Here is a 22,182-nt window from a genome sequence, read left to right as displayed (position 1 = left end):
ATTTTACTCAAAATGGCATCTAATTTTATTTGAAGAAAATAACATTTAAAATTAAACCAAATGTTCAAGCATTTTCTTCATAACCTAGTTTTAGTTTTTGTTAACAGTTGGGATCATTAATATGTACGCCCACAATATTTGCATATGCCAGCCCATGTTCAAGGCATTACACAAGGGCAGCCAGTATTAACGTCTGGATGTGCACAGCTGAATCATCAGACTAGGTAAGCAAGCAAGGACAACAGCGAAAAATGGCAGATGGAGCAATAATAACTGACATGATCCATGATTACATTATATTTTTAGTGATATTTGTAAATTGTCTTTCTAAATGTTTCGTTAGCATGTAGCTAATGTACTGTTAAATGAGGTTAAAGTTACCATCGTTTCTTACTGTATTTACGGAGACAAGAGCCGTCGCTATTTTCATTTTTAAACACTTGCAGTCTGTATAATGCACAAACACAACTTCATTCTTTATAAATCTCTCCAACAATGTAGCATTAGCCATTAGCCACGGAGCACAGCCTCAAACTCATTCAGAATCAAATGTAAACATCCAAATAAACACTGTACTTACGCGATTAGACATGCTGCATGACGAACACTTTGTAAAGATCGATTTTGAGGGTTATATTAGCTGTGTGAACTTTGTTTATGCAGTGATAGAGTCGAGAGCTCGGGAGGGGGCGGAGAGCGCGTGATTTAAAGGGGCAGCAGCATGAATCGGCGCATTTCTAATTATGCCTCAAAATAGGCAGTTAAAAAATTTATTAAAAAAAATCTATGGGGTATTTTGAGCTGCAACTTCACAGACACATTCAGGGGACACCTTAGACTTATATTACATCTTGTAAAAAAACGTTCGGTGGCACCTTTAACATTTTTCTGTTATTTTTATTAAAGGTGCAATGTGTAAATGTTAGGAGGGTCTATTGACAGAAATGCTATATACATAACTATGTTTTCAGTGGTGTATAAAGACCTTACATAATGAACCATTATGTTTTTTTTTTACCTTAGAATAAGCCATTTCTATCTACATACACCGCGGGTCGTCAAGTCGCCATTTTGCTTGGGCATGTTTCTACAGTAACCCTAAACAGACAAAACTGCCCTACAGAGCACATTTGCTTGACTGGCTACTATCTGCTATCTCAGATGATGACATCTTTGTCCTGTGTTGGCCACCATAGATTCTCTAAATTGCAATTCGAAACTCACCGCTAGATGCCGCTAAAATTTACACACTTCACCTTTAATACATAACAGGAAATTATTATTTTTTGTAATCTAAAAATGGCATCTAATTTTATTCAATGAAAATGTTTAAAATTAAACAATGTTTAATTATTTAAATCATAACCTAGTTTAAGTTTTTTGTCATGAACTTTTTTTGTCTAATTATAAAATTGATAAAAATACATTTTAAAAATAAACGTACAATTTTGTCTGTAATTTTAATGCCGAGATTAACACTGAACAAAGATCTATATATATTTATAATTTAAAATGGCATTATCTTGAAAATGGCTCTCAAAATGATGTGTACTCATTAACTGGATTCATTTGTCTTAACTTGTCAAGTATTTCAGTTACACTTCCTATTAGGTGTCTTTAACTTCTATGTACTTACATCAAAAAATAAGTGCAATGTACTTAGTGTGTTGATGTTTTGCAAAACACTTGCTGTTATTGAGGTGGGATACGGGTTTAGTGGTATGGGTAGGTTTAAAGGTGGGTTAAAAGGGAAGGGAAGGGTCAACAATATAGCTATAATTACAGAATGCAGGCAATAGTAATAATATAAGTACAATGTAAAAACTTGTATGTACATAATAAGTGCATCATATCAAATGATTAATTTAAATGTTAGTACATAGTAGTTAAAGACACCTAATATAAAATGGGACCAGTATTTCTAATATAGCAACGTCAAGCATTAGAGATTTGTTTAAATCCTCTAGCACCACTAATAAGAACCACGCTGTGAGAAAATGATCGATAACTTCAATTTGTCGTTTTTCTGCACAGAAACTATTTATGGAGCTATATGCCCTTCGAAATCTCTCATCTTTCCTGGGGATTCATCTTACTTTCTTCCGGAGCAGTCTAGTATATCACGAAGGCAGATTATGTTTGATATACACACAGTGTAGCTGCTATCCTGATAGACTATAAACTCACTGCTTTCCATTCCTCTTTCAAGACCGACCATCACCGTTCTGTCTTGCAGCTGAGCATGCCATAAAAGTTTAATGCTCAGAAGATAAAAGGCTCATGAAGACACATGCTCACACACAAAAAAAAGTACCTTACGAGGTCTTATTACCGAGCAGATGTCATCAATAACCCCACACACACCCCTAAACACATCCCACAAACTAAACATCAAGCAGTAATGTTATTTAGATCATGAGGTCTGTGCTTATAATGCATTATCAATATACAAAACAACACATTTCTCTCCAACAATATCCATCATGCCTTCATTTTGATATCTGTATTCACATAAGCCATTTTCTTTTCATTAGGTAAGCGTAGACACAAAGGGGCCATTACAAAAGATCATTAACTGTTCTGTGTGCCACAGACTTCATTATTTAACCATGTGCAAATGAAAAAGATGGATCTCTGCCAGCCTATCCCGTTCATGCTGATATCTGCCTTTAGTGCCAGCTCTTTGTTTCTGCAGGACTAAATCTTGCCAGCTTCTTGAGGCACACAGAATTCTTGGCTAATTTCAAGGATCAAGAGAAAGACCAAAAAGCTTTCATGACTACAACTTAAAAGTCCTTTTGAATCCTTTTGAGCTTTGATTTAAAAGGGTACAATCAGGGGCGTAGTTTGCGGGGGGGGGGGGGAGGTAACCCCCCCAATATTCAAATCCATCAGTTACAACCCCCCCAATATTTCAACAAGAAAATCACAGTAGATCTATACTAACATATGTATAATTCATTTATTTTGTAACAATAATTTGTTTCTAATCGAATATGAGTTTGTCATAATAAATTAGTCAAAAAAGTACCCCCCTTCCATTGAACCGATTGGTAACGCCCAACCAATGCGCGTTGCACTTTCACCAAAACAACGCGAGTGGAGCTCTGTTTGAATGGAGAGCACGGTTAGCACCAAAAAATGAAGCGAACCGTTGCCCAGCCGACTATATTAAACTTCTGTTCAAAGAGGGACGTTAAAAAGAATAAAGCATGTACTGAGAAGGAGGTATGAAAACATTGTAATAGCCAAGTACACTCCACATATATTTTAGCTAGCTAATCCATTGCAATTTAGCCATAACTATCAGTGTAACTGTAACCAGTTACCAAACAGCCGTCTGTGTTGTTACTTCATTTTACAATAGTGTCTTATCAATGACAAAAGTACTCACATCGGTGTTTGTTTTCTTAATTAATCTGACTTTTGAACGAATTGGCTTGAATGAACGATTTAAGTAGCTCACTCATTAAAACGTCGAATCGCTGCCACCTACTGGCGGTTTCAATATTTAACATAATTTCTTTCTTTTTAGAATCACTCCCTTATGTTGGAATTTGATGAATGGTTATAGATAAATTCCATAAAGTTATGATAGATAGATAGATAGATAGATAGATAGATAGATAGATAGATAGATAGATAGATAGATAGATAGATAGATAGATAGATAGATAGATAGATAGATAGATAGATAGATAGATAGATAGATAAGAAATAAATTATCCAATAACACGCTACACATAAAACAGATTTTTTTTTTAATTAAAAAAAATAATAACAGGCAGCATACCAACGCTCAACCCCCCCAATGTTGAAACCAAATCTACGCCCTTGGGTACAATATATAAGAGGATTTATGGTACACTTAGTAAAAATATTTGAATGTTTGATCTTATAGTAATAGAGATTTATGTTTAAAAAATGTTAAACAATGGTAATATGTAATATTAACATTACATTTAATATTGAAGTCACAATAGTATATCAAGGTAATTTATATAAGATTGTATAAAAAAAATAAAACTTTACTGTATAAGCCTTAACTTGAATGATACCTCAAATACAGCATTTTTTTCTCTCAATTTTCACAATATTTTCACACACATATATACACACATACAGTCAAACCAAAATGTATTCAGACACCTTAAACATTTCATTCATTAATACAGTTTATTCACTATAATAAAAAAAAAAAAATGGAAATAAAATATGACAGGATCTCATAATCTTAATTGTGTCAGATAACACTTAACCAAAACATGGTCAGGTCAAAGTGTCTGAATAATTTTTGGTTCCAAAATTTTACTGGTAGTCCACTGTATGAAGAATTTTTGGGTATAATGTCACAGTTTATTTTGCTATCCTCACTTACATAAATGAACTATAGTGTCCTGCACCCACTAGTAAAAATATATAAAAAATGTCTGAATAATGTTTGGTTTGATTATATAAAATAGTTATCACTACAGTAATTACATGTAACGTGTAAAAAAGACACTAAAAATAAAGTATACTAAATAATAAAATTAAATGGAATAAAATAAAATATACAAAAATACAAAAACGTATTATATTTTAGCTAGATTTGCAACATTTCCCATTTTCATTAGTAACTTTATGACCTATGGAAAAAAATAAAATTAAAATAAAATTAATAAAAATGATATAGACATATTTAAAAAAAAAAAAAAAAAAAAAGACAAAAACATAAAATTACTAAAACTTAAACTGAAAACGGAAAATACAAAGATCAAATCTAATTCAAAATATTAATAAAAACTATAATATTATCTCAACAAAAGTAAAATAAAACTGTCTAGCACTACAATACTGTGAATTTGAATGAGAATCTAAAAATGTGCACTCACTCACCTCTGCTAAAGCCTCAGCCTCCAAGGACTTGTGGTCCCCAAGGCTGCTGTGTCTTGTTGCCCCTGGAACAGGCCTGAGCGGGTGACCTTCAGGATAGACCTTCCTCTCAGGGTAGTTGATGCTCCCAGCACTGCCAAAGGTTCCCAAACGTCTCTTCTCAGGACTCTCTATGTGGCCCCTAGTGACCGCCACCTTGTGGGGGCTGCTGGGGCAGGCGGCGGCCCGTGGTGGTGTGTCTCGGGGAGGACTGTGAGAGTCAGTCCCACTACGGCGTCGAGGAATGGCAGACCCATCCGAACGCAATCTAACCCTGCATAAATACACAATGAGATTGTAACAAGCTTAAATACAGACAGTCGCACTGTGTTTTAGCTCAAAGCAGACTGCAAACACTGTACAGTCTGAAAATGTTTGTTAAATATTCATGTCACAAACAAGCCTTAAGAGATGAGTAAGTAAGCTGCAAGGAGAAATAGGATAAGATTAAACACATTTTTCCTGAGGATGAAAATATGTGGAATAAATACAAGCAGAATTCTGTATAATCAGCCACTGACCGGCCCATGACCCCGCCAAAGTTGTAATCATGCGAAGGTTCACAAGGGGACTGCAGATCATTTTTGGATGAGGCTTTATCGTCCAGTAAAGGTCCACTGCTGGCCTCGCTGTCAGCCTTCTGACTCAGACTATCAGAGAACGCATCATCCCTAAAGAGAAAGAGACAAACATCTTTCCGGTTACTCTGCAGACCACCGATGGTCCGTGATGGATTGCTACTGGTGCAATTTGATTGGCTAACAAATAGACATAAATAATTAAAATAAATAAAAAATTTTAAGTTTAAGTTATTTTAAAATGTAGGATATAAACCAAGTACATTTAATTGTTTGATTGTGTCACTTTAATAAAAACATGTTAGTTCACCTTACAGTAAAAATAGTAATATTGTAATATATTATTAAAATTTTAACATATTTTAAAATGAACTTATTCCTGTGATGGCAAAGCTGATGCTTCAGAAAACATTCCTATATGCTGATTTGGTGCTCAAGAAGCATTTCTTATTATCAATGTTGAAAATAGTTGATATAACACTTTTTTTAGTCCTTACTGTCACTTTTTATCAATTTAATGTGTCCTTGCTGAATAAAAGTATTATTATTTTTTTTAAAAATCATACTGACCCCAAACTTATGATTGGTAGAGTTATATAGTCATAATGTTCACCAGCTAAACTGTCACACACAAAAAAAATGTACATAAAGCTGTCAATGAAACAAGCCTCTGGTTTCTTATTTTTCAATCCCAGCAGCACCTACATCACTCTCACTTCATGTCTCATTCAGCCCACAGCAAGCAAACATCTACTGATCACAGTTTCACAGCATGTTCTCGGGCTGCTTTTACAGTTCTCTTGGGAGACGACAGCAGAAGGTGTTTGGTAATCTGAAGCTGCTGAACGCCACATTCATGGAAAAAAAATGTCTCAGAAAAGTCTTTAGCCCAAGTGTTTTATTATGCAATCCTGTTTACTGATTGCCTTTAAAACACATGACTGAAGTACGTGCTTGTTGAACACATAATGTTTAAAACCATTGCCATTAACAGAAACCTGATCCAATCCAACACCATCCATTTTTCTGGTAAGGCTTTTCACTAGATGTTTAAACATGGATTCTGCGATTTGCTCCCATTCAAACACAAGAGCATGGCCTAGCATGCAGTTTGCATAATAATTCATATGTGTGCCTTTCATTTTTTAAGTATTTAAGTCACTAGATTACTGAACATAAACATTATATGGCCGGCAGCCATATCACCCTGTAGCCCAAGACTAATTGCCCACTGAAGCTAAGCAGGGCTGAGCCTGGTTAGTACCTGGATGGGAGACCTCCTGGGAAAACTACATTGCTGCTGGAAGAGGTTTTAGTGAGGCCAGCAGGGGGTGCTCACCCTATGGTCTGTGTTGGTCCCAACACCCCAGTATAGTGATGGGTACACTATACTGTCAAAAAGCGCAATCCTTCGGATGAGACGTTAAACCGAGGTCCTGACTCTCTGTGGTCGTTAAAAAACCCTTTAAAAAGAGTAGGGGTGTAACCCCGACATCCTGGCCAAATTTGCCCAATGGCCTCTGATGCTGCACATTGGTGGTGGTTAAGGAGATACCCCCTTCCATATGTAAAGCGCTTTGAGTACCCAGAAAAGCGCTATATAAATGTAAGGAATTATTATTATTATGGTTATGTTGTATCTAAGGCATTTTAAGCCAAAAATAACTATTGTGAAAAAAGATTTTGGTCATTCCACCCACCCCTACTGCAGTGTAACCGGCAACCGGTTGTCTCCGTCTTCTTTTCGTTTAATTAACCTCAATTTTACTTATTTGCTGCTGTCACATCTTGCAATATTATGGCCTGACCCTTTTAATACACTCATTCATCAAACTGACATCAGTTAAATCATACAAAGGGATAATGAGCATGTCATCATTTTAGTAATTACTGAAACAGCGGTAAGACAGTTAATATCAGCCGTTGATATAAATGTGATCAACTCAAGGACACTGCAATCAACTTCATCTCAAGACCTTATAAAAAGTAAAAGAGAAGATCGTCCTTCTTTCAGCTCACTTTAACCGTAGTGAAGTATGTCATGTCCCACTGCACACAACAGGCTTTGACATAAATGCATGCCTAGCACATTAGGGCACTGCTAATGCTTGGTACTTCAGAAACACAATTAGGCTTATATAGTGTAAAGGCCCCTGCCAAAGACATAAGAGCATTCTTTAACTGCCACTCAGTGCTGTTAAATTTTAATTAAAGTGTAAAGTGTAAATGGCGGGAACTATTTGATTCTCACTTGAGCTATTAAGGTATGAACTCAGGCCAGATGGCCTGGTTGATTAGTCATATATTACCAAGAGGGCAACACTTTCACAAGGCAACATGCATCGAACTGTCCTGTAATTAGTGCCAGTGCACAATAGTAGAAACTACATTTTTTCATTTTTCTGATGAAAATGTGGTTGATGCAACTGCTAAGTGGTTGCTAAGGTGTTCTGATTATTTTTAGCATGTGGTTGCTAGGTGGTTACTTACTGGTGCAAGTCCACAGACTCAATGATAACATGGACCTTAAATATGGCTCAGGTTCCTATAGGACTTTTACACCAATTTTTTCATTTCTAATGCAAACATTGCAAGTCTTACTCTTCAACAAGCTGCAGTGAAGTACCACTCATGCCCAAATATTATAAAATAAAATTTTATAGAAAAAAAAAATATTTAGTATAGATACTTACAGGTCTTGTACTACTATATACTGGTGGGGTATGAGGCCATCAACCCCGTTGTGTCTGCCCTCCCACCAGTCCTCAGATGCACGATGATATAGCAAAAGGGATGCGCCTTTTTTGAAGGACAGCTCTCGAGGAGTCCGACCCATGTAGTCAAACTTTGCAATGGCTTCAATCTGCTCCACCTCTGTGTGTGTATGAAAGAGAGAGGAACAGTGAAACTAGGGCTCATTAACATGTTTGCTCAGAGAGTTATGTCAACAAATTTTCAGAGAGCTTCAAAGCACTGCAACAGACTCAAATCTGTCATGCTCCCAGCTGGTTCTCAGCAAAAACACACACACAAACACACATACACTCACACATGTCCAGACCAGTTTCCAACGACAAGCAATTCGTCTGTCCAAACCAAACTCAAAACTACTGCATGACACTGAACACACACATTTATATTTATTTATTCATTTATTTAAAAATACAGTTATGTCAATGACTTTTGATTGGGTGGGGCAGAAACAGAAACCAATAGATTGACAAAATGTCACTTTTTTACACAAAAACTATTGTTAAGTTCATAGATTAATTGCCGTAAATCTCTGAAAACAATGATACAAGACAAACATCAAAACAAAACAAACTAGAAACAAAAACAACAACCAACTAAACAAACAAAAACATGGAACACTGCCATGCAAAATGCAAAATCACTTCTACACAAAAAACAAAAACAAAACAAAACAAAACAATCTTTTGAACAAGAAAACACACAAACGAAAGGAAAGAAAAAAAACACTGCAATACAATATTGCCAAGACAAAAATACATCTTAAAGATTCAGGGCCCTATTTTAACGATCTAAACGCAAAGTGTAAAGCGCACGGCGCATGTGCCCTCAGGGCGTGTCCAAATCCACTTTTGCTATTTTAACGACGGAAAAACGGTCCGTGCACCGGGGCGCATTTTTGAAATGGGTTGTCCCTATTCTCTTAATGAGTAATGGGCGTAACGTTCAATAAACCAATCAGAGTGTCATCTCCCATTCCCTTTAAGAGCGAGATGCGCTCGCGCCATGGCGGATTGCTATTTACATGGCGTACACGCGATGAGTCAGTTAATATATATGTGTGTGTATTGGCAAGATTGTTCAATTAATTAGCCAATTTCGTTCATCATTATAAGTAGTAATAGGCTGAATTGAAAATAGGTAGCCTAATTCTAATACACACAATGACTATTCATCATTACATTTTTATATTTATGTAGCCTACACAATAATATTCTTTTACACTGTAATCCTTTTGTTTTTAATATTTGGCATGTTTGTGTGATGCGCATCCCTGTGTGTAATAAGCAAAGTCGACGCGCCCAGAGGCGCAGTTTCTACCAACGCGCTCTAACAAAAAAATATTGCGCCATTGACTTTAGATTTTAGACCAGGTTTGAGTTGGTCTATGGCGCAGTCTATTTTCAGCTCCTTGAAAAAGCAATGCGCCGGCAATGCGCCTGAACACACCTCTTTTTTAGACCAGCACGCCCATGGGCGCACTAACTGGCGCAAATGCATTTACTAATTTAAGGACGTGGCGCTGAACGGGAAAATGCGAACAGCGCCGGACGCAAACTAGCAAACACACTTGCGCTGCGCCTTACGTCGCATTGCGCCGGGTGTATTATAGGGCCCTCACATTCATCACATTATGATCTTACACATCAGAGGATATGATCTCATCTGTTACCCCATCAGGACCACAAAGAAACAGGCACATTTCTAATACAGATGGGCTACTAAAAATGCAAAGTGGACTTTATCTAAATCCTATCAAATCTGCCACCCAGCTTCCATTTAACGTGACCACTGCAATTATATGACCACAGATCAGTTCACGCTTCACCCCTCCCAGACGCTGCCGGGGGCAAACAGACAGTGGGGTCATTCAGGGTTAAGGAGATATACAGAGCAAATCAGAGCTTGGCAGAAATCTCCAAGTCGACTAAAAAAAAAAAACAATCAGTTTCATTAGGGTCTCCACCCAGGGGTGAAATTAAATGCAGGCATGGCACAGAAGTGGAAGTAAAGCGGAAGAATGGAAATGGAGAGAGAAAGAAAATTAGCCTTTGCAGTTTTGTATGTTGTCTGATTGTTTCCATTGTGACTGCACCTGATTGGCTGGATTGAAGGCTCAGAGTCTGATTGCGGTTTCTCAGCATGTGTCGAGGGTTACAGGGAAAGTTGAGATAACGCTGTTTTGGAGCTAAAGCATGTGACTTCAAACAGTCCTGAAGTCATGCATAAGGCAGGCTGTAGCTGATGAGCTCCAGAGGGAAGGGTAATTTATCCTGAAGTATGCGTTTGTTAAATCCGAAATTGCAAGACACGGCTGGTCATACAATCTCATTTTAGTGGCCATTATGAGGGGGCAAACAGCTATATAAAATAGTCTTTTATAATCCACCTTATTTTTCAGTGCAGAAGTAAGCCATTTCCTGTGAAGGTGCTGGACTTCTGATTAATTAAGCGCTAAAGGTAAATAACTAGAAGAATGAGAAGTAAAACTGTGAAACTATTTGAGCTACAAACCAGTGTGTTTATGATTATGATGATCAATTAAAATAATATGATAAGAAGAACCAGTTTGCAAGCAGCATAACAGACTGTTTTTGTACAGGGCGCCTTGCACATTGTAACTACATTTTAAAAATGGCAGCGCCAAAAATAGATAGCCTGCTAGATCACTTATACGATCTGAATGTACTCCATTTTAAAGTCACCATGAAATCAAAATGGATGATTCTTGTTTTTATGGAATATTGGAGTATTTATTATAAATAATTTATCCATGCACATTGTTTTCTTAAAATCCATGTGCCATCATTAATCAAAATAGCTTCCCCTCCTACTTGCAACAACATCTCTTCACTGTTGACGTGTTTTTTGATGTGAGGGCGAGATCACATAAGATCACAGCAATAGCAAACCACAATTCCTGATGGATAAAATTAAGTCCCGCCCCTCATTTTTTCTTGTTCCACCTTACATTTTTTTCTTCTTCAAGAAGCCATTTCACTGAGATACGTCACAATAAGTAAGAGAAGACTACCGTAACTTCCATTTCATGCCGACTTTAAACATTTGTAAAAAGTACTGCAGTATTATTTTCTTTATGGGTAAAACTTTAAAGGTGCAGTAAGCAATTTTTGAGAAACGCTGTTGAAAGTGGATCAGACCGTGCACCACAACACAACTGTAGCCAATCAGCAGTAGGGGGCGTATACACTCATGATGGGGGCCGAGAGAGAGAGTGAGGAAGATGGAGATTTGAAGAAAGACTGTAGAAAGAGAGAAATGGCTGAGAGACATTACAAAAGAGAAAAGGTCAGAGGAATATCACTGGAAAAAGAAGTGTTATGATCAGGCAAGAGCTTTAGGATCTGTGTTAAAATTAGAACAGCTTTCCAGTGCTGGAGAGACCTAAGCAGGAAGGCCTAAAAACAGATGCTGAGGTTGCGTTGTTTGTTTCATACGTGAGTAACACTGGTTTTGCTATGTTTTAAGAGATCCAAGATATGCAGTTGTTGTAATGTTAGCTATAGTAACAGGACAGTTTTGAGTGTCATTGTCTGGAGCTGGTGTGCTGCTGGCAACTAACAACCAACTCTTGCTTGTTTATACTCTTGTCTACTGCATGTTCATTTTTTGTTCTTCCTTGTCATTTGTTCATCATCTTCGCTTTATTTTTCACAAAGCATTTTTTTGCTTTGTTCAGCTATGATAAAGAGACATCCATTCTTGCATTTAATGTTCGTGCTTTTTTGGGGGCGGAGCAATGAAGGGAAGGGTGTGTTTGTTTTGGTTGATTTCAAATATCAATAGTGTCTTAGAAATCGCTTACTGCACCTTTAAAGGGGTTCTATGTAGGAATGACACCCAGTGTTCAAAATAGGTACTGCAATCCAAATTTAAAATATTGTTTGGCCCGCCCCCTCTTTCAAAGACGCGGGTTGCTAGCAACAATAGGGAGCGCAATTCACAATGAAAGCTGATGAGACTTACACACTGTAAGCTGATAAGTTGATTTATCTGTGTTTTAACCCTCAGCGGTCTGAGGATTTTTGGGGCCCTGGAGAAGTTTTGACATGCCCTGACATTTGTGTTTTTTTCAGTTGTTCATAAACATATTAATGGAAAAAGTGTCATTACACTGGAGGAACATGTATGTACATGTTTGTGTTTTTGAAGGAATAACGTTTATGCGTGGTTATTGAAAAAACAAAAAAACTTAAGTCACTGAAATAAAGCCAAAGAATATATATTAAATCTTTGTTTGACTTCTGGTTATTGGAGGTTGTAGACTAGAGTTTTTGCTTCAAAATGAGGTAAAAATTATGCTGCCTGCTTGTTCATATAAAACAATAGAGAGATTTAAATTTTCTAAAACATCTTTGGTCAAGAAACACAGTATGCGTGGAGGCGTGAATAATCATGAATAATGGGTGATTCTCACCTGAGAAGACAAAAGAATCGCATAAAGAGCTCTAATGAGCTGCATAAATAATGAGCTCTTTCAGTCAGGTAAGCTGTGAAAAAACCCTCTGTTGATCATGTCTCAAATCTCATCATGGTGTAAATCAAACATACAGAAAAAACAGCAATACTGTGAAATATTATTACAATTTAAAATAATGGTATTCTATTATATTCTTTAAAATATAATGTATTTCTGTGATGCAAAGTGTCTGAACAATTATGTTACCTCTATGGCATTTCATATAGGCTTTTAGCTTAAAAGCATGCACATTTGGAGAAATATTGATGGATTCTCATATGTTTGTCAATTTTCTATACAGAGGAGTAATATTCAGGATTTATTGTCATTACTATGAGTGCTGGATACTGTGTTTTCAATTCATACTTGCAGCCGGAGGGTGCTCTGCCGCTTTTGTCCACAAATGCCTGAGCACTAAAGAAGAATAGGCAATCCAGGAACTAACCGAACTAACAGAGGCCAGAGATCGCTAACTATGGCTATTCAAAACACTTTTCAAGACAATAAATACACGATTGAGACGATGTATGCATGTATTGACTCTGAATTTGCGTCTGAATAGCGCTGGCTCCGTGGGCATGGCCAGCATTAGCGGATAATGAGCTGAACACGGACTTCTGACATGGCTCTCTTTTCATACAGATTACATAAACACAGAATATTTGTTTTCGATTTGACTTACACGATTTAAAACCTGACATTTCAACGTTTTTTTTAGACATAAGTCTACTTTTTTTGTGATTAGTATTCACTAAGTTACAGTTCATTTTCTGAGAACTATCAGATTGGACTTCGTTCAGAGGGAGACGAGAGATCACGCATCATGTTTGTTTTCTTTATTTTACAAAAAGCACAACATTTTGTTTTTACTCTGAGTGTACACAAATAAAAGAAAATATTCCACAGATTAAAATGGTGTATAACTCTTAATTGTATGTGCAACACTGACAGAGTATTTTGAGTCTCTTTCACACTGGTTAGAAAAAAAACGCGGTGATCACGCCGGCGTGACCGCCGACCCCAGAGTGTTAATATGCTGTGGTTCATAATGATTTTTAGATGGATGCAGAGGCTTTTTAGGTTGGGTAGAATCTGCGATTCTCTGACCCTGTTTGTTTGTTGGTTTCCATGGTTGCAATACGTGGTGTTTTCCGCCAACTGGCAACCTGTGATGTCGAAATACTATTGGATAAACTGGCAGCACATGGTTTTGCACAGACAAAAACAAAGACAGACATTCCGACACCGAACGCACATTTTCAAAGTAGAATATCTGGCTGTAGCATTGTTTTTCTGAGAAACAAGTAGGTGAACTTAGCATGTTTCCTAAATATCTGCAAACATATCGGGGTATTTTTTATGCCTAATTAAAGTAAAAATCTTACATAGAGCCCCTTTAAGTGGAAAAAAGTGCACCTTTAAATAGAAAAACCAACCATGCTCTATTTTTAGTGTTAAAAAAAGACCCACTCTTAATTCATTATTTGAGGGGTGAACCGTTTTAGTGAAACTAAAAAAAACGGAATGACTTCTTAAATGAGCAGCAAGCTGTATGCGAGAGATTGTATCAGCGATGTGGCTGGTGTTTTGGGTTAGCGAGCGAGTGCAGCTCCATCAATCAGTAAATGAAGGGAGCAGGCGCAGGAAGCCCCGTGAGACCTGTTTACTCACCCTGAACAAAGAGCGCGCAAGAAAGCAGGAGAGAAGAAAAACAAAGTGATAAAAGCCAAAGGAGGAGGCAATTAAGCAAATAAAACCAGGGGCTGGAAGAGAGAGATGAAGCGCGAAGATTGCAGAAACTGGGCCGAAAGAGATATTTCCGTCTGTTTCTTCATTTAATATAGCAACGGAAACGTTGCTAGACAATGTTATCATGTGAGAAATGAAGAGGCTGAGGCTGGGGAGAGGAGGGGAGAGAGGAAAAAAGCAGAGAGAATGATATTTTTTTAAGATCTGGAAACTCACAGAACCCTTTATGAATCTGTGCTGCCAGTTTTCATCTTTCTTATCTCCTCATAGCACACCAGCCAATAAGGATGCACACTGCTTAAAGGTCACCACTCTGATTGGTTGAACTAGATGTCAATCATAATACCCACCAAACAACACAATCTGGTGTGCATGAAGCATTTTTTGTTTTATGGTTGGTTAGATGATTGAAAAACACAACACAAATACAGATTCAGACATTTTTAGTCTCATATTGGCTGTGGTTGTATGAATAATATTGTTGTTTCTTTTTCTCTCTTTTTTTTAAGATGAAACTGAATTTGACCCAGATGTTTCAATGCCAGTTTTGACATCTGATGACAATTAGGTGGTTGACATACATGTGCACACACACACACACACACACACACACACACAAGCCTGAAGGCTCAGAAAGGTCAGCCAGAGCATAACACAGCAATGCTAATCAGCACATCATCTTCAAAATACACAAGGCAAAACAATTTTTCTGTTTTTTTAAGAAGCAATATGTAGACATTTTCATTCCTTTCACTCCAAAGGCTAGCATAAACATCTGACTGTAGTTCTATTGACTAAGTAAACTAAAAACCTCAAATGCTGATTTCTGCTTCTGGTTATTTGTGGTCTCTTATACAATAGAACTGAATACAACATCCTGCCATAAGAGACAATGATTAGAGTGTGTATAAAGCAATGAATGAATGCCAAAATGCCTGTACCATCATCGCTTGTGTGTGGTTCGGTGCAGTTGTCTGCTTCATCAATGGTGCCTGGTTCACTGTGAGGGCTGTCACTGTGTGAACATACAAACACAAAGAGAAAGTGATGTTTAAAAGCACAGTACACACAATAACTGCACATGTGATAATGCCGGCATAGGAAAAACCATGGCAATTACAGTTTTGCAATGTCACTCCAACTAAAATCAATATTAAAGACTCCATGAAATGGTTTGACAAGCATAGAGGACTAAAAGCCACAAGAGTCAAATTTTGATTTCATGGGAACTTTAAATCAATATGCCACAAGAGACTGCACTACAGTGATTTTACCATGGATAATGGCTGGTTCACACAGAACATGTTTTTTCTGTTAAAAACACAAGATGCAGGTCAATGGGGAAAAAACGCAAGCTCTTGAAACATGTTTTTGAGTAAAACATGATTCACGAGTAAAAACGGGTAACAAAGAGTATCAAGTGCTTATTGCTTTTAAAACAGCACATTCAATAAATACACAACAGTTCAAAAGTTTGGAGTTCATAAGGTTTTCTTTTTTTGAAAGAAATTCATATTTTTGTTTAGCTAGGATGCATTAATTCTATTTCGATTTTAAATAAATACTGTTCTTCTGAATCCTGAAAAAAAAATTATCATAGTTTCCACAAAAATATTAAACAGGTTTTAAAACTGATAATAGTAAGAAATGTTTCTTGAGCACCAAATCAGTATATTAGAATGATTTCCGAAGGATCATGTGACACTGAAGACTGGAGCAATGATGCTGAAAATTCAGCTTTGCCATCACAGGAATAAATTACATTTTAAAATATTTTTACAAAACAGTTATTTTAAATTGTACTAATATTTCACAATAATATTACAGTTTTTATTGTATTTCCAATCACAAAATGCAGCCTTGGTGAACATAAAAATCTAATTTCAATATTAAAAAAACTTTTCAAAACCAGACTTTTGAACGACACCTTTTAAAGTTTATTACTAAATATAATCAAAGCAAAACACTTCCACCAAGTATCCTGGAATACCATGTGAAAACCATGGTATATTAATCTGGTAATCTTTTAGAACAATAATACAGTATATATCAAACAACCATAAGGTATTTCCATCTGATACCAACACTGTACCATGGTAATGCTGCAATAATTTTTTTGTAAGGGTTCAATCAGATTTTATAGCCATCTGTTTTATAAGTAGAAATATTGCTTTTAGCAATAGTCTTCCAAAGGTATTCCACTTTATATGACCTGAGCGCTAAACTCCCCATTCATTTGGAGAGCTCAGTTTAAGCCACAACTGGCTCTAATAGAGAAATTATGACATTCCTCAGTAACAACAAAATCCAGCTAAATCTTCGAGCTCACCAGTACTCCTCTCCTCCAGTCATGCATTTCTCATAGACAGGGCCATCAAGCTCTCGCGGGCTGGGGAAGATGACCTCATGGTGGATGATGATGGTCTTAATGACCTCATTAACATGAGCCTGGCAGGCCACAGGGTCCTGACCCTCGGGGATGGGCATCAGAGTGGGTCCAAAACAGATGGCGAGGTTATATGGGTCCATCATGTTCTCATCACTGTACTGGGACAGACTAGAAAGATGAAGAGACAGAGAGAGTGAAAAAGCTTTACGTGTCCTTACGTTCTTAACAGTGGCGATTTCTTTAAGACTGCAAGGGAAGCTCGGCTTCCCTTATAATGTCACAAAATTAATGGTCAAATATGTACTATTGTATTAACATTTTATTGACTAAAAATGCGTTAGAAAACGTTAATCTCAAAGACGAGTTCGTTCAGAATCAGTTACATATAGCAGGTCGGCTGACTCGATTCCTTCTCATACATTCCCGCAGCGTCACAGTGCATTTCCCTATTGAAGCCCAGCGTCCATTGACTTCAATGGGGCTGCTTTGAACGTTTTTTTTCAGCGCTTCGAAACTAGACGGTCATTGGATAAACGCTGCGATTATGTCCCGCCCACAGACGCTCAGCGTCTCTGGGGGTGAATGGGGAGTGGGCTGGCCCGGACTCCGAGCTTCTGCGTGATGATTGGAGGGTCTGTCGAAAGACTGCATCTCCTTTTGACTGACAGCGATTCTGTACTATAAGGAATCACTGAAGCTATTCGCGCTCAGTCCCATCATGGATTTCTCAAGTTCAGTCGAAATAAAAACTGCTGCAACCTATTTCTTTGATATTTGCTTGGCGAAATTGCTTGATTTTCATCATACATTTCACACAATTATACACCACATTCCTTGTTTCAGATTTACAGAGTTTAATTTTTTTTTTTTAGATCGTTCATTCATTCATTCATTCCTTCCTTCATTCATTCATTCATTAAGCAGCCTAGCTCTGCTGGCCATTGAGAGGACACTGGTCAAGTCACTTGAAAAGACTCCTAGTTGGTACGACAGGGTCACAGACCATTTTCTTGAAAAGGAACGTAGGGCAGAATTTACTTTTAAATAAATAGACAATTTTATGATGTAGGCCGAAAATGAGCTTCCCCTCTCTGACAGACCAGTAGCCGCCACTGGTTCTTAAAGGTGACGTAATTCTGCAGAAATTAAAAACTTTCTCTCTTATCCCTGCTGTCCGTTTCAATACATTCATTCATAACTTTATTCTGGAGAATTCATCTTCATGCACAGTGTATTATCTTTCAACAGAAGAGAGCTCATCTCTCATTGGGAACTCTCTTGACTGAAGAAGTTAAGTCCGAATGAGTCACAGCTGCAAGAGCTGCGGGCACCGACAGCAAATGAAAGGGGGAAAGAAGTCAGAGGGAAAACTCATGATGTGAAATCAAATTCTCAGTTTGGTCTGGGGGAGGGTGAGGACAGGAAGCATCAATAAAAAGCCAGGAGAAGAGGACAGGTATAGTACAGTACAGACTGATGGGTTTCTTCTGGCGTAAATATCCGCTAAAGCACTCCTTGACAGACGTGGTCATAAATTAGACAAGAACAGTAGGGGCTGTTGAATAGCTCTTTGTAAATATAATGAATGTCTTTGCTTGTGACTGCCGCTATTCATATAAATGGAGATTTACTAGGAGATTTACAGTCTAAAGACAGAGACGCTGTGAAGGCAGTGAGGTAAAATTACAGTTTAGCATCCCACTTTTGAGAATGTATGTGCGTGTGTGATTGTGGATCAGCTGGTTGAAAGTATGCCACACAAAACGGTCACTTACTGATTGAGAAAAGCAAACAGGTATCTCATGACAATGATGATGGTGCGAGGAAGGGTGACGATGATCTGCTGGATGTGGTGGGCTCTTTCAGCAGATGATTCAAGCTCTGAAACAAGCAACCGACAAACCAACATTCAAATATAACAACCTACAGCTCCACATTTAAAATTTACAAACTGCTCAAAGCTTTGGGGTCGCTATGATTCTCACCAAGGCTCTATTTTTTTTTTTTTTTTACAAAAATACAGTAAAAACAGTATTATTGTAAAATATTATTACAACTTAAAATAACTATTTTCTATTTTAATATATTGTAAAATTAAATGTATTTGTGTGATGGCAAAGCAGAATTTTCAGCAGCCATTACTGATCCTTCAGAAATCATTCTAATAAGCTGATTTGAAGAAATGTTTCATATTATTATCAATGTGGAAGACAGTCGCAATGCTTAATGTCTTTGTTGAAGCAGGAATTTTTGATTAATAGAATAATATTTTCTAATATTATAAATATCTTTACTGTCACTTTTGATCAATTTAATGCATCATTGATTAATAAAAACATTAATTTCTACTAAGTTAACTAAATGCTTTGACAGGTTGCAAAGATGAAGCCAAGTGCCAATAAGAACACACAACAAATAACAAGAAATCTGTGGAGTAATATCAGATTTAGTCACTCCAGTGACATTTCGACCTATCCTGCAGCTGAATGCAGCACTCACTGATGGTGGAGATCATATCCAGGAAGCGCTCCTTGGGGAACAAGGGGTTTTCCAGCCCTCTGAAATACAGCTTGAGAACACCTGCCACTGAGTTGATGTCCTGATCGCTCTGATCATCAACCAGTGGATCCTCACCTGAAAGTGAACAATAAATAAATCAAATACAGTATATTAACAATCAAATTTAGACTTTAACTATGCAATAAGTTACTTAATGAATACATGCAATGTATTAAGAGAGGGTCTTTAAAAAAGTTTCTCTGATGTGAATCATTTGAACATGAACACAAATTTAGGCACTAGCAGACACCTTGATGCACTTAATATTATGATGCTGATGATTAAATTACCTGCGACAAGGCTGCACATTAAAACATAGCTATTTATCGACAAGATCACTGTATAAGTTTTATGACTGATATTCTTCTGGTATCATTTGTTTATCTCGCATATCTCTTGTAGATGAAATATGCAGTTGTCCTCCATATCTGATGAATTATTCCTTTTTTTTTTACATTTATTTTCTTGCAATGCTTTTGTCTTTTTTTCTTTTCTACCGTTACAATCTGATTTAGACCTTTATGTGAGAAGGGGAATATTATAATTTTTTTTTGTGATTTTCCTGCTATTGTTCTTCAGTATGTGTTCTTACAATTTATTGAATTACAAAACAGGAGAACATAGCGAACAGCCCACACTCTGGGGTTTCAATGGTGCATTCTGGGAAAGTCTAGGTAGTGAATGTTTCAGTGCAATAGAAAGATTTCAATGATGGTAAAGGCTTAGAAATGACAGACTCTCTTTCTGACACCATTTGTGAATCTCAAAACCAGGCACATAATTGTTTGTATCTGCAAACCCAAGCTAAATGGAGAATCAATTTGTTTAACATTAAAGCTTTGGTAAATTGAAACCTGCTTTCAAATACAATTTTATGATGTTATTTACACCCTCTGCTTAGAAAGTACAAAAAAAAAAAAGAACTGAAAAATAATTACAGTTCATCTCTAGGGGACTAACCTCTTTCAAATGAATTTTTAATATCATTGACTTCCACCTGAGATCCAGGAACTCGGAATATGCCTTGTTGTTGCAGCCCTGGTACAGGAAAATAAATAGAAACATGAGTTGCAAACTTGTCAAGGCATGATATTGCGTTATCTCAAGTTAAAACAAGATGCGCACAGAAGAAATTGCAACATTTCCCTGAGGGATCCTTTATTTGGGCACATATGAGTTTTGTTAAAGAGGTTCCAATCATTTTCTGAGATTTCACTAGATCCTGAGGGAACGCCTGTGATCTTAAAGCAATAATCTCACAGAAAGAGTAGATTAGGTTCCTGTTAGCAATTTTTGAGCCAGCACAGAGAATTGAGAGTTTATAGCATTATTATTTTCTGCCTTGACATCCATAAACATTTATAGTCTCTAGCAGAATAATAAATCATCTATCCACAGCATATTTAGCAGCCAAACCGATGTCGTTCTCTAAATTCACTGACTTCAGCTTCACCCTGACAGATGGACTTTTATATGGAACTTTTTCGAAAGCATCACGGGATCACTAAAACTTACAACAGATGAGTCCTCCTTATTTAAATTAGCATCTGTGTCTCTCTGTGGTTCAGTGTCGAGCGCTCACTGAATGATAAGGGGCTGTGTTGTTTTTGGAGAGCACTCTAATGGTTTCCAGTAGCTCCTGAGTCAGCATGTTTATCTGCAATCGATTAGTGACCTTTCCTTGAACCGCTTACCATATAGATTAATGTATCGAATACAGCTCTCCACCACCAGAGGAATGGGTTGACCTGAATCCTGAAAGACAACAATCATTATGAAATGGCACCAGTTTTAAAGCTGTGGCTGAGATTTAAAGGGATAGTTCACCAAAACATGACAATTCTGTCCTCATTTACTCACTCTCATGTCATCCCAAACCTGTAAACTTTTTTCTTCCATGGAAAACAAAATATAATATTTTAAAAGACAGTTTTGTACATACAATGCAAGTCAAAGTCAAACAACATTGGACCCAATTAACTTTCATTGTATGGACATTTTTTTTTTTTTACATTTTTCAAAATATTTTTTTTTGTGCTCTGCAGAAGAAAGTCATACATTGTGAGTAAATTATGACATACAGAAGTGTTATTTTTAGGTGAACTACCCCATTAAAAGGTGCACCTGCACATATTTCCCTCAAGAAAAAAAAAATACTATTAAGAAAATTATGTTTAATATCATATACAATCATGATAAACCTAATAAAACATGTTGTATTTTACATGGAGCAGGTCACATCATTGGGCCTCCATTTTGAGATCACATGACCAACTAAAAACTACTTGCTTTATTTCCGTAATTCCATAATTATTGGACATGCTTTCTTGTGGAATATGTAGAATTAAAACAGCTTTTTCAAGGCTAATTCTATGACTGGGGTTATCTCATGTAAGTATACATTATTTTAATTCAATATAGTGCTTTTATGTTAGGTGCCATTAAATCGAATAATCACCATTAATCGCATCTACACTCTAAAAAATGCTGGGTTAAAAACAACCCAAGTTGGGTTGAAAATGGACAAACCCAGCAATTGGGTTGTTTTAACCCAGCGGTAGGGTTAAATGTTTGCCCAACCTGCTGGGTAGTTTTATTTAACTCAACTATTGTTTAAAAATTACTGTATTGCTTAATTAAAATGAACCCAAAGTATGTTGGAAATGAACATTTATTAATGTTCAATGAATAATTATTAAACAATAAACATTTATTAAATTGCTTATTAATAAATTTATATTAATAAACTATTAAATTTATAT

General features: G+C 36.7%; 1 protein-coding gene across 3 annotated transcripts in view; it reads right to left on the bottom strand.

Moving 5' to 3' along the window:
- Positions 1 to 22,182, bottom strand: part of srgap3 (SLIT-ROBO Rho GTPase activating protein 3) — a 113,181-nt gene that overhangs the window by 5,284 nt on the left and 85,715 nt on the right. For 2 of the 3 annotated variants that reach the window (XM_048199530.1, XM_048199531.1), the window contains exons 13-21: positions 21,115 to 21,175; positions 20,381 to 20,458; positions 19,361 to 19,495; positions 18,637 to 18,742; positions 16,802 to 17,029; positions 15,414 to 15,487; positions 8,186 to 8,366; positions 5,436 to 5,585; positions 4,879 to 5,188 (exon numbers count right to left, since the gene is read on the bottom strand). In XM_048199530.1, the coding sequence (XP_048055487.1) occupies positions 4,879 to 5,188; positions 5,436 to 5,585; positions 8,186 to 8,366; positions 15,414 to 15,487; positions 16,802 to 17,029; positions 18,637 to 18,742; positions 19,361 to 19,495; positions 20,381 to 20,458; positions 21,115 to 21,175 (1,323 nt within the window). Of the gene's footprint in view, positions 1 to 3,743; positions 4,629 to 4,878; positions 5,189 to 5,435; positions 5,586 to 8,185; positions 8,367 to 15,413; positions 15,488 to 16,801; positions 17,030 to 18,636; positions 18,743 to 19,360; positions 19,496 to 20,380; positions 20,459 to 21,114; positions 21,176 to 22,182 lie in introns of those variants that run through there. The other variant, XM_048199532.1, reaches the window with a different exon arrangement.

The sequence above is a fragment of the Megalobrama amblycephala genome, linkage group LG8 (genome assembly GCF_018812025.1).
Source record: "Megalobrama amblycephala isolate DHTTF-2021 linkage group LG8, ASM1881202v1, whole genome shotgun sequence".
NCBI lineage: Eukaryota > Metazoa > Chordata > Actinopteri > Cypriniformes > Xenocyprididae > Megalobrama > Megalobrama amblycephala.
The sequence above is the reverse complement of the archived record's forward strand: the minus strand, read 5'-3'. Positions and strand labels throughout refer to the sequence as shown.